The 13,323-nt window shown below is 51.8% G+C and overlaps 1 protein-coding gene across 2 annotated transcripts in view; it reads left to right on the top strand.

The window, feature by feature from the left end:
* Positions 1 to 13,323, top strand: part of COL4A2 (collagen type IV alpha 2 chain) — a 206,113-nt gene that overhangs the window by 178,056 nt on the left and 14,734 nt on the right. For both annotated transcript variants that reach the window (XM_024230971.3, XM_054529224.2), the window contains exons 33-40: positions 787 to 909; positions 1,541 to 1,722; positions 5,331 to 5,394; positions 5,597 to 5,671; positions 7,110 to 7,217; positions 7,948 to 8,055; positions 9,002 to 9,073; positions 11,126 to 11,251. In XM_024230971.3, coding sequence (XP_024086739.1) covers positions 787 to 909; positions 1,541 to 1,722; positions 5,331 to 5,394; positions 5,597 to 5,671; positions 7,110 to 7,217; positions 7,948 to 8,055; positions 9,002 to 9,073; positions 11,126 to 11,251 — 858 coding nt within the window. The remainder of the gene's footprint in view (positions 1 to 786; positions 910 to 1,540; positions 1,723 to 5,330; positions 5,395 to 5,596; positions 5,672 to 7,109; positions 7,218 to 7,947; positions 8,056 to 9,001; positions 9,074 to 11,125; positions 11,252 to 13,323) is intronic.

Genomic DNA, 13,323 nt, shown 5'->3' on the forward strand with positions numbered 1-13,323 from the left:
TGGCATTTTAAGATTAAGTAATTTTCAGCTCCACGGTAATTATTTCCTCGAGCCTCCTTAGGGTGAAGTTAACGGGGGTATCTGCCCCTCCACTGGTGGGCACGCTCTGTGGGGTCAGGACCAATTTATGATTTTGATCCCATCAGCCTCTAGCCTAGTACTGAATACACAGTAAATGCTTAGAGAATGAAGCTCAATTATTTTCACTGAGCGGGATTTCACTCACTCCTCCAGTGAGCATGGATTCCAGGGCATCCCCAGCCCGAACTAGCACAGTTTCCTGCCCGGCCCGCAGCTCTGGGCCTCTCCCCTCCTGCAATTCCTCAGCTCCTCAGAACCCCCCGGAGACCTCCCTTCCATGCTCCTCCTCCCTGTGAAGGTGCCTACAGGAGGGCACGGAGCTGGCACCTGCCTCACGGGCCTTCCTGCTTGTGACCGAGGTCCGTCATGGTCTCGTCAGAGCACACACAACAAAATGACCCTCTCACAAAGCATCCTATGGGAGCCACACTGGCTTTGACCGCTCCCTCTGCATCTGCTGGCACACACATCCCCCCACTGTGGTGCTGTGTGCTCAATGACACCAGCCGCAGGCCCAGGACCCTAGAGCCACCCCCAACTCCGATGGACACAGGAGAGGCTTCTCTGGCGCCCTTGGTCTCTCTCCGAGGCTTCCCCGCTTGGGGGAGATGTGCAGCCCCTGTGGCTCAGGGACCAGGCCTTCACCTGTGTTCTCCTGCATGGTCTGGAGCCCCCAGAAAATGACAGCACTCTATTCCCTTCCAGGCAGCCGAGGGGACCCTGGGCCCCCAGGACCACCTCCTGTCATCCTGCCAGGAATGAAAGACATTAAAGGAGAGAAAGGAGACGAAGGGCCTATGGGGCTGAAAGGATACCTGGGCGCAAAAGGTGAGGCTTCTGACCTGCAGCCAGGGGCCCCTAGTCCCTGCCGCCCCAGCCCGCGCCAGCTCCTGCCGCTCTCCGTCCCCAGAGACGCCCGTGCCCTCCACCTGTCTTTCTTCATGCTTTTCATCTCTGGGCACGCTGTGTGTCCACAGCTGGTGCAGGGTTGTTCTCTGATGCCTGAGTAACCTCGGTTTCCCGTCTTAAGATTCGCAGCACTGGCCGGGCGTGGTGGCTCACGCCTGTAATCCCAGCACTTTGGGCGGTCTAGGCGGGCGGATCACAAGGTCAGGAGATCAAGACCATCCTGGTTAACACGGTGAAACCCCGTCTCTACTAAAAATGCAAAAAAATTAGCCGGGCATGGTGGTGGGCGCCTGTAGTCCCAGCTACTTGGGAGGCTGAGGCAGGAAGAATGGCGTGAACTGAGGAGGCGGAGCTTGTAGTGAGCCGAAATTGCGCCACTGCACTCCAGCCTGGGTGACAGAGCGAGACTCCATCTCAAAAAAAAAAAAAAAAAAAAAAAGATTCGCAGCACGTAGGACAGCAAAATGCAGCCAGGCTGCAAAATTGAAAACTTCTGGAATGCGGGTGCTGCATCCTCACCAGAGTGTTACACACCAGGGTCCTCCTGCAGGTATCCAAGGAATGCCAGGCATCCCGGGGCTGTCGGGAATCCCTGGGCTGCCTGGGAGGCCCGGCCACATCAAAGGAGTCAAGGGAGACATCGGAGCCCCCGGCATCCCCGGTTTGCCAGGATTCCCTGGGGTGGCTGGCCCCCCTGGAATTACAGGATTCCCAGGATTCATAGGAAGCCGGGTGAGTGGCGTCTTGTACTTCCCTTGTTCTGTGAGCTCGTCTCCCCTTTGCTTGTTAATGAACATGCTTCGGTCTGGGATTTGCTAGGGTGAGAGTGTCAGCGACAGGTTCAGGGCAGCCTCAGGCTTGGCGGGGTCCACACAGCCCTGTAAGGAGCTGCTGCACTTGGACACCGTGCGGATGTGATGTGAGTCCACCCAGCTGCCATGGCCCTTCCGTGGGCTTGTGCTGGGTGAAGCATGTTGTCTGCATTTTTCATGGGGGCCTTGAGAGAACAAAACTTGAATTTTCAGGGATCAGAGCTCTAAAATTGAGCACATCAGTGACACCAGGCCTGAGAGCCCATGGCTGAATCACAGCGTAGACCTGGGGCCTGGCAGCCTGGCTTCCCATCCGGGCCACCGTTCACTCAGCCTTTGTTCAGCAGATGTCTGTTGAGCACTTGACGTGGGCCAGACACGCTGTTGTGACGGTAACAATGGTGAGCCCTGACCCTGGGCAGGGCTCTCTTCTCCACACCTTCTCCCTCAGCTGTGGAATGAAGGTAGTAGCTACCTTGCATTTTCTTGAGTGCTGTATAGACAGTGTATATAACATAGCACAGCGTGGGTCCCCATAGATTCCGTTTCCTAGAATTCCATTTCTAGCCTCTTTCATGTGAAGGTAGTGTATTCTCACAGTCCCCAGCACACGGCTGGCCTTCCCAGGGGGATGCGCACATTTGGAGCAGATCAGAAGGTCTGGGCCCCTTGGTGTGTTTCACTCACGTCCGTGTGAAGAGACCACCAAACAGGCTTTGTGTGAGCAATAAAGCTGTTTCTTTCACCTGGGTGCAGGCGGGATGAGTCCGAAAAGAGTCAGCGAAGAGAGATGGGGTGGGGCCGTTTTATAGGATTTGGGTAGGTAAAGGAAAAAGGGGGGTTGTTCTCTGGCAGGCAGGAGTAGGGGTCACAAGGTGCTCAGTAGAGGAGCTTTGAGCCAGGATGAGCCAGAAGGAATTTCACAAGATAATGTCATCAGTTAAGGCAGGAACAGACCATTTTCACTTCTTTTGTGGTGGAATGTCATCAGTTAAGACAGGAACCGGCCATCTGGATGTGTACATGCAGGTCACAGGGGATATGATGGCTTAGCTTGGGCTCAGAGGCCTGACAGTGTGAACCCTTAGTAGCAGGCCAGGGCCTGCCTGTGTGTCTGGCCCACCTTGGTGTACAGAATTCTTCAGGGGTCTTCCTCCCCTCTCTCCCAAAATCTGCAGCTGAGAGGATCTTCTAGCCAGTCTGTGTGTGTGCTATTCAGGTCACTTTAAAAAAGAAAGATGCCAGCCAGGTGCAGTGGCTCTTGCCTATAATCCCAGCACTTTGGGAGGCCAAGGCAGGCAGATCACTTGAGGTCAGGAGATCGAGACTAGCCTGGCCAACATGGTGAAACCCCGTCTCTACCAAAAATATAAAAAATTAACGGGGTTTGGTGGTGCACACTCATAATCCCAGCTACTGGGGAGGCCGAGGAAGAAGAATCGCTGGAACCCAGGAGGCGGAGGTTGCAGTGAGCCAAGATTGCGCCATTGCACTCCAGCTTGGGTGACAAAGCAAGACTCCGTCTCAAAAAAAAAAAAAAAAGAAAAAAGAAAGATGCCTGTGTCTACCAAAGACACCTACAACATCCAAAGGACCTTTATTCATAACAGCTCGAAACTAGAAAACAGCCCAAATGTCCATCAACAGGGAAAAGAATAAATGAAGATGGTATATTCTGACCAGACACAGCATTATCTGTGCATTTTATCTCCATACACAGCAATAAATGAGAATTCTTGGTAAAATCCAACAACCTAACTTCATTTCCAAACTGTATGTTGAACAAAATAAAGCAGAAACAGAAAAGTACACATGATTCAGTTTCATTGATGTGAAGTTCAAGAACTGACAAGGCTGTTAGATGGGGTATCGGGAGCATGGCTGCTTTAGGTGGGGTTATCATAGAGTGCTGACAGTGTTCTATGTCTTTCAGTGACACACGAGTTCAAATGCATTGAGCTGTGCATTTAAGATGAGTGGACATTACTGTATTTAAGTTTTGCCTCAGAAAAGTAAACTTTGAGAAAGAAAAATAGAGCATTATCTAAACAAAGGTGCAGGCTGTGGATACTCTCCCCCTTCCTCCCACAAAGGAGCTTTTGTTTTGTTTTGTTTTGTTTTTTTGAGACAGAGTCTCACTCTGTCACCCAGGCTGGAGTGCAATGGCGTGATCTTAGCTCACTGCAACCACCGCCTCCTGGTTCAAGCGATTCCCCTGCCACAGCCTCCCAAGTAGCTGGAATTTTAGGCACACACCACCACACCCAGCTAATTTTGTATTTTTTGTAGAGACAGGGTTTCACCATGTTGGCCAGGCTGGCCTTGAACTCCTGACCTCAGGCAGTCCACCCGCCTCGGCCTCCCAAAGTGCTGGGATTCTAGGCTTGAGCCACCATGCCCGGCCTAGCTATGTTAATACTGCAGCGACTCATGTTAGGCCATGCTTGGACATTGATGCTGTAGTACTAAAGTCCCAGTGGCACCCAGGTAGACCAGAACTCTCATGCTCCCTCTGGGGAGAAAGCCACTCTAGAAAGGAAAACTAGGGCTTCCAGGAAGCCACCAAGCAACCCAGGCATCTTCCCAATCTCTCACCAGCCACCTGTGTCTTTCTGGAGAAGTCTCCCTCTGTGCACAGATGGAGGCGCACAGCCCCATGTCTGTGTTATAATCTAGAGAGCAAGTTCTGCAATCTGGCTGCCCAAATTGAAACCACGGTTCTGCCACTTGCTGGCTGAGTGACCTTAAGCAAAGCCTTTCTGTGCTTCAGTTCCTTTGCCTGTCATTGGGAAGTAACAGTGCCTGCCTGGCAGGGTTTTCATGAGGCGTGAATACGCTCTTGAGACGGGGTCCACCATGTGCGCGCGGGAAAGCATGGTGGAGCGAGGATGTGGTCAGAGTCACTGCCGCTGCTGACATCACCACACCGTCGTGATGGAGATCTGGACTACTGATGCTCTTAATTATGATGCAGTTGCCCAGCTTGTTTCATTGTATCACTTCACAGTTCCGTAAGAACAGCAAAGCCAGGCGCAGTGGCTCACGCCTGTAATCCCAGCACTTTGGGAAGTGGAGGAGAGAGAATCACTTGAACCCAGGAGTTCAAGACCAGCCTGGGCAACATAGCAAGACCCCATCTCTACTAAAAATTTAAAAACTATTAGCAGCCAGACTTAGTGGCTCACACCTGTAATCCCAGCTGCACAGGAGGCTGAGATGGAAGGATGACTTGAGCCCAGGAAATCAAGGCAGCATTGAGCTATGATTGCACTTCTGCACTCCAGCCTGGGTGACAGAGCGCGATCATGTCTCAAAGAAAAAAATAAATAAATAAACAAAAAGAACAGCTAAGCAAACCGCCTATGATACACACTAAAAAACTCGAGTTTTCCACAAAATGACAAGATCACAAACCTTGAGTATTATCGTTAGCATACTGGATAGTTAAATAAGTGAGCTAACTTCAGAGTTAGCTCTCGTAACTGACTTCGCTAACAGCCTTCTAAGATGGTTCATGTCTGTCTTTAGGGTGACAAAGGTGCCCCAGGGAGAGCAGGCCTGTATGGCGAGATCGGCCCGACTGGTGATTTCGGTGAGTGTTGCCCATCCAGTGAAAACAGGGAGTCCACAATTCAGAGCTCTCTGAGCATGTGAGCCAATATCAGACCTGCAAGTGCTGTTAGGTATTTTAAAGCAAATTATTCTTGTTAGGAATATAACAAAATAGAAGTTGCAAAACTCACAACCTCCCAGTGGAAAGTCCTGTTCTTAGCCATCTTTTTTGCATGTAACAGGTGACATCGGGGACACTATAAATTTACCAGGAAGACCAGGCCTGAAGGGGGAGCGGGGCACCACTGGAATACCAGGTACACAAGTTATTTTCCGTGTCTTCATCTTCAACAACAGCCCTGAGCCTTTTTCTAGGAGCCCAACTTGCCAAACAGATCAAATTCGGTAACAACCAGAAAGCACTTGATAGTGAATGAGGTCTTCAAGTCCAATGTGCAAGAAAGACCATCATTTTTAATTAAGTTAAATCTGAAGGCAAAATCAGGAAGTCTTCCTCTCTCTCTGTCTCTCTCTTTGATACTGAAAAAAGCCAGAATGGACCCTCGGTGGATGAGAATCACTGCAGTCCATAAAGTGTAACTGATGAAAAGCCAGCTAGCACCCTGGCTCCCGGAACACCTGAGGGCGTGCAGCAGGTGGTTGCTGACCCGAGCTTCTCAGAAACAGCGAAGGGTCCAGGAAAGGTGGAGTGGGAGTCAGGCTGTCGCTTGAGAAAGATACGGAGGCAGCTGACCAGCCCGAGCGAGTTGAGGGGGCCTGGGGCGGCACAGTGCCTCCCTTCCCTTCTGCACATCACTGAGGTTCCACTCCTAAATTCCTGCCTGCAGTGACATCTCAAGGGGCCTGTGAGAGTTTTCTTCTTTCTGGGGATTTTCTTTTGGGGGGACCCCACACTGCTCAAGCTGCTGGAGCCCCAGGGGTTTGCAGGGCTGGCCCTGGTGGGAGGGAAGGAGTCTGTCCAGGGTTGGCCAGTGGGGAGACTGCTGGGCCAGTTCTTTGTCTAGAAATTGCTCTGGAATGGAAAGACGTGTTCAGTTGAGCACAGGATCAGAGAACCGCCGCTGGGAAATAGGCGCCCCTGTTTACCAGCCCTCCCGGGCTCCTTTGTTATCTGTGACCTGGGTTCCCGGTGGCTTCCTCCCAAGTGACAGGGGAGCTCTGTACTGCTGAGCCATCCGGCGCTTGGCTGGCTGTGTCTCCCACCCTAAGCCATCACTCTGGCCATTTGGTTTATAAAGACAGAAACGTGGACCATCATTACCATGCGTCTCTAATGATGCCTTCACTTGTTCAACTGAAAATGTGTCAGGGAAGAGACGCTACCCCCGCCCAAGAATTATTTTTGCTGTTACCTTTGAACATTTTGGTTTTTGTTAAACTCTGGGCCCAGAAAGGCTTTGGAGTGGAGCCTCCCCTGCGTCCATCACCAGGAGACAGTATCTCAGAGCTGTGGTCCCACAGTGGAAGGGTGGGGCCAGCTGTACCCTTCCCTGGGGGTGTCCTGTTTTCCCTAAGACAGTGAGGGGTGCATGGGTGCTGCCTTGGAGGCTGGCTAGTGCAGGCTCAGAGGGAGGAACTAGGTTAAAAATCAGCTGAGGAAGGAGCACGGTTAGATGCCTCTGTCCATTCCTGGAGGAGCAGCAGTGTGGTTCTGCACATCCTAGAGCCGGGGTTCCCAGGAACCCACAGGGGCATGGTGTCTGTTTGTTCCAAGCAGCATGTCTGTGGTTGCAGGTCTGAAGGGATTCTTTGGAGAGAAGGGAACAGAAGGTGACATCGGCTTCCCTGGGATAACAGGCGTGACTGGAGTCCAAGGCCCTCCTGGACTTAAAGGACAAACAGGTAAAATCTCCTGCAGCCACACAGCCTTCCTCAGGCAGGCCCTCCGGAGACCCCAGAACAAAGGCGGCCAACATTATCAATTTCCCCCAATCACACCCAACCCTGGAAGTTCACTCATGCCTGCTGCCCGCTTAGCAGCTTTCCTCAGGGCTGATGGCATGGAGAGAAACCACCACCTGGGCTGGGGGGGAGACCTGAGAATTGGGGAGAAGCATGGGGATGAACGAGAAGTGCCTCTTCGGCCAAGCCTCTGTCTCTTGTATAGAAGCCGACAGTTTGTAAGGGATCCCTTTGCTTGCGTTGAATATGCAGAAACCACTATGAACATCCTAGGTTAGAGAAGGAGAGCGGACAGTGGGCTGGCTTCCCGTGCTGTTGCTCCTGCTTCTGGCTGTGTTTACTCACCACCGGGGAACGCCAAGAGGCTCATCTCTCCAGGCACTGCCTCAAGGTCCTCTCCAGACGTCTATTTGGATAATAGGGCAAGAATTAAAACTACACGCTATTTTCTCTCTGGCAAGGCTGAGCAAATCCTATTGAATTTATATGTGGGGTCTAAGACCACCCGCATCCCCAGCTTGAGGGACAGTTCTAATCTCTCCTCCAACTGGCACTGCAGCCCTTCCGGCCCTCTACCCCTCCCAGAGTGGCTGCCACTCCCGCCAGGACCTCACCAGGCAGTGCCCAAGGTGTCCTGTGTGCTCAGACTTAATGCTGTGTTCACCCCCAGGCTTTCCAGGGCTGACTGGGCCTCCAGGGTCGCAGGGAGAGTCGGGGCGGATTGGACTGCCTGGTGGCAAAGGAGATGATGGTTGGCCGGGAGCTCCGGGCTTACCAGGTAAGGCCACGCAAAACACGCGGTCACCCAGACCCAGAGTTGTGGGCTGTGCAGGAGGCACCGCTGAGCAGGCCAGCCTCTCTCAGGGCAACTTCTAAGGCCCATATGAGAGCAAAGGCAGGTTTGCTGTGGCTTACGGTGGTCTGCACCAACACAGCAGCACGGGGTATACTGGTGCCCCGGGCAACTGGGAATCAAGCCAGATGCACAAATCTGCCCAGGGCTTCACCTCCCAGAAGGATGAATGAAGGCCTCCCAGAGAGGCTTCAGGGTCCACTTGTCATCACCACACAGGGACGCACAGCAAGATCACGGTGCAGGAGCAGCTTCGGTGTCCCACTGTGCTGCACAGACCACCCCCGGGGTCCCCTTACAGCCCCCTTGCAGCCCCGAGACGGGCCACCCTGCCATGCTCACTGCCCACGTCACAGAAGGAGTTGCCACCTGTTTGCTGTGTCCTGCTTTAGAAATATTTACCCTCAGAAGTCCAGAGGGAATGGAAATGACACCGGGCTATTTGTTGCAAGCAGCTTTTACAAACCAAACATACAGCAGTGGCCAGGCGTCAAGAAGAGGCATGGGACATGTCACTCCCCAGGCCCCTTCTGGCCTAGTGAGTCTGTTAAAAAAGATTCCATGAAGACAGTGTTCCAGTCAATGGTTTTCCTAGGTAACATAAGAGTGGTTAGTTTACATGTCGTGTAAGTTGAGCATGTGGCTTAGTTGCTTCCTATGTGTGGGGCTTTAGCAGGATTGTATGGGTGACAGTATCAGGTGACAGTTTCAGAGCCAACAAAACACATCTGAGTTACCTTGAGGGTTTCTCCCACCCAGAACCCCCTCTGCTGTCCCACACATGAAATAACGATGAGTGACACCCCCACGGGTGAAATAACGATGAGTGACACCCCCATGGGTGAAATAACGATGAGTGACACCCCCACAGGTTTTCCGGGACTCCGTGGGATCCGCGGCTTACACGGCTTGCCAGGCACCAAAGGCTTTCCAGGATCCCCAGGTACTCTGTGCCGTCCCAGCCCCAAGTCCCATGCAGAGGTGTCGAGGGTGGGGACTCTGTGCTGAGTCTGCCCTCCAGACTTCAGGGAAGGGAGGGTCTCAGAGAGCAGGGTGGGCTTCCTGAAGTGCTATGTGATCGGCCCTGAGGGGCGGGTCCGGGCCCTGTGGTCCTGTACACTGCTAAGACGTGATCCCTAAGAATCGGTTTCTCAAGCCAGTTGCTGTGTTGAATGGACTCATCAGGCTTTTAGACGGAGAGAGAAATAGAGTCCTTGCTTTTTCAGCAGCACCGTGGGGAGGGTGGGATGCACTTGCGCCCCTCGGGTGTCCGGAGTATTCACTCTGCCCATTGCCTGCCTGTGATCTTTCATTTCATTGGCATAAGGAAGCCAGCGGCCTCCACCTGCCCCTGGGTGGTTCTGATGCTGGAGACAGTGATAACGCTGAGTCTGTGGGCACCCACAGGCTGAGAGCCAAAAACAACCGAAATGGCTTTCCTCCCAGTTCTGGAGGCTGGAGGCTGAAGGCTGGGATCAGCATGCCAGCGTGGTGGGGTTCCAGGAGGGCCACATCCTGGCTGCTCGCTGTGTCCTCACGAGGAAGAGCACCCGCTCTCCCCTGTCACTTCTTATAAGGGCAGTAACCCCATCTTGGGGCCCCACCCTCATGACCTGGCCTAACCCTAATTACCTCCCAAAGGCCCTCGCTCCAAATGCCATCACACTGGAGTTAGGGCTTCCACTTACGAACTTTGGGGTTGGGGAGAATGACACAATCAGTCCATAGCAATGGCGAACCAAGGGCTTCTTATTCTACAGGAAAAAGAAACTGACACCTTTCGTAGCATTGTCTGGCTTATTTTATAAACTACTGTAGCACATTTTTTTCCCTGAATGGGGATATAAAGCCTCATTATTTCCAAAAGCCAATGGCAGAATAAGGTTTCCATCCTGAGCCCTTCTAGGATATAGTCACAGCAACTGGATGTTGATTTATTCCTCAAAAGGATCATCAGGCTTTCCCACAGAAGGCCTCCCTTTAACCCTGTCCTCCCCAAGAAGCTGATTGGCAGCTTCTTGAAACTTCTTTATTTTAAATTCAGCTATTTTCATCCTAAATTTTAATGTCCTTGTCTTTTCATTTAATTTTGAAATCTATTATAGGACTAATAAAATAACATTTGAAGGACATTAGGCACTAAGTGGGGAATCATTTTATTATTATGTCTTTTTTTCAAAAGATAACCTTGTTTGCTTTTCAATTTATACAAATTATTTATGTTCAGTGGAGAAAAAAAATTAGCACATTTAAACACATTTAACTCGGGAGGCTGAGGCAGAAGAATGGCATGAACCCAGGAGGCGGAGCTTGCAGTAAGCTGAGATCGTGCCACTGCACTCCAGCCTGGGCGACAGAGCAAGACCCCATCTTAAAAAAAAAAAAAAAAATTAACACATTCAGGAGGAAAAAAAGCACCCATAATCCTAAAGCTGCTTTTAGAATGTGCTGTTTGTAGACATTTCATATAACCAAATATTGCTCTGTCTACAGGTGAATTTGTATGTGTGTATATTACATGTAAATTCACGCACTCCTGCGTCATTAACACTCCATTCCAGTTCCAGTGGGCGAGTGGCGGGAGATCCTCGTTGTCTTGCTGTTTCCTGCCACGATGGCGATGAGCACCTGATAGGAGAACGGGGAAGACTTTAGATAGTGTTTACTTTGAAAACCTAATTAAGCATAGCCTGAAGAGCAGCCCCCAGGAGCCTAGAGGCCTGGGAGGGGTCCCAGCTCCTTGACCGACTGTTTCTGTGAATTTGGACCCTCTGATGGGCCTCGATCCTCTTATCCATAGAGCCAAGGGCTTCCACTGTGATATCTATAAGATCCTTTTCCAAATCTCAGCTCCTGTGACCTGGAGGCCATATATTGTAATGCAGGCTGAAATCACCATGGCTGCCTCTGTTTCTTTGCTTTTGAGGCACCCCGAGCTGTTCTTTCACTTAGGAAAGTGAACTGTACATCAGCTGCTGTTATAACTCTTCCACAGGTGCTGACATCCACGGAGACCCAGGCTTCCCAGGCCCTCCTGGGGAAAGAGGTGAACCAGGAGAGGCCAACACCCTTCCAGGCCCTGTGGGAGTCCCAGGACAGAAAGGAGACCAAGGAGCTCCAGGTGAGGCCACACATTCCAAAGCCAACATTGCCGTCCCAGTAACCAGAACCCACCCAGAGGTGGGGCCGTGGAGTGTCTATGGGGTGGGAGAGGCTGTGCAGAAGTGCAGGAAAGAGCTGGTTTTTCTGGGGAGGACTACCTGTTGCAGAACCTCTCAGCTAGTCTTAGTTTGTTAGGCAATTTATTTTATCCATCAGTGTTAGTGAGGCACTGACCACCCATCCCGAGGAGTAACTGATAAGCTCCCTGGCCTAGAGATCCCGTCAGATCCTCTTTGCCCCCGGGACACTGGCACAGGCCTTGCCATAACAAGCACTCTGGGTAGTGAATGTGCGAATAAATAAATGCATTAAACCTCCTAGCAGAGCCACGCTGACCCATACTTGGGTAGGAAATACTCAGAAACCTGCCTTCCCACCCCATAGCCTCTCTGCTTACCAGCCAAGGTGGGCTCAAGTCTAAATGGCAGTGAGAAACATTCCTAGATAAAAACAGAAACCAGGACCTTCCTGGGAGCCAGTCTGCTAAGGCTGTTGCAGTCTCATTGTGCATGAGCCCACAGCCCCAGAGTCTGCTCCTGGGATCCATGGGCCCTTCCCCAACCCTGCCCACCTCACCAGCCCGACCAGGGGCATCTCCTGGCTCAGGTATGGGAGCTGGGCAGCACACCTGGACGGACAGCCTGGGCACCCTGGGCTCCATGCTGGCAACAGAAACTCGCTTCCGTGCACAAAGGCCTGAGTTTTTCTAGTGTCAATTCCCCATGAAGCTAGAACCAGACACGGAGAGGAAGTCAGGACCAAGGAGGCCAGCAACGCTGACTTTTGCTGGGATGCAGGGATGTCTCGAGGCTTGCAGATCACATCTGACTCTCCAGGATCTGCTGCCTGCCCTCTCCCCTCACCAGCAGCTGGAAACTCCAGAATCCCCTAGCCTCAGAGCTCCACAGCACTGATCTGAAGATAGAAGAAAGAGGAGTGGCTCTGCCAACAGGAGCCAGACTATCCTGGGAGGCTGCATGGTGCTGCCAGAGCCCTAGTCAGGGTGAGGATCCAGGACAGTACACCAGCACAGCCTCAGCCAGCGGTGAGGATCTAGGGTCAGTCCACCAGCACAGCCTCAGCCAGGGATGAGGATCTAGGCTCAGTCCACCAGCACAGCCTCAGTCAGGGGCGAGGATCTAGGTCAGTACACCAGCACAGCTTCAGCCAGGATTGAGGGTCTAGGGTCAGTCCACCAGCACAACCTCCACTCAGGACTGAGGATTTAGGTCAATCCACCAGCACAACCTCCACTCAGGACTGAGAATCTAGGTCAGTCCACCAGCACAACCTCCACTCAGGACTGAGGATCTAGGTCAGTCCACCAGCACAGCCTCAGTCAGGGGTGAGGATCTAGGGTCTGTCCACCAGATAAGCCTCCCAGGAGCCCAGCAGTAGAATTGACCATGCCCATGACCTTTAAATCAGACACCTGTTGGGTTCTTGTTCTGCATCTCACATGTACCATATTTTCACCATGTGACCTTGGCCATGGTATTGAATGTCTCTGGCTTTGTCTGTAAAATGGAAATAAAAATGCACTTGTGAGTATTAGGAGGATACAATGAGATACTACAGGTAAAGCTCTTGCACACAGGAGGCCAGCAATAAGTGTTTGCTATCTTTAAAGGCCTCGAAACATAGCATTGTTTTCAGAGTGTCATGATGATCAGTTTACCAGTCTGTCACCTGAAAGGCATCTGGGAACGCAGCAATGGGAAAGACTTGACCAGGAGATGTGGAGAGGAGATCCGGCACAGGGAGGGGCGGAGGAAACTGAGATGGGATTTCCACAGGGTGCACACAGTGGCCCATAGAGGGGGGTCACAGAACACAGCTGCTAGCATTTTGTATGACCATGCATTGTTAACGTTTGATTCAACAGCATGATGTTCAGGCCCTGTACTTGACCACAAAAAAGATTAAGATTTCCATCCCCAAGGACAGAGATTTATCTCATTTATTTTCCACTTAATACCTCAGCAAAATGCTTGTCCCTGAGTGAATGCTCAACAAATACTTGCTGGAGAA

This window comes from Pongo abelii, chromosome 14 (assembly GCF_028885655.2).
Source record: "Pongo abelii isolate AG06213 chromosome 14, NHGRI_mPonAbe1-v2.0_pri, whole genome shotgun sequence".
NCBI lineage: Eukaryota > Metazoa > Chordata > Mammalia > Primates > Hominidae > Pongo > Pongo abelii.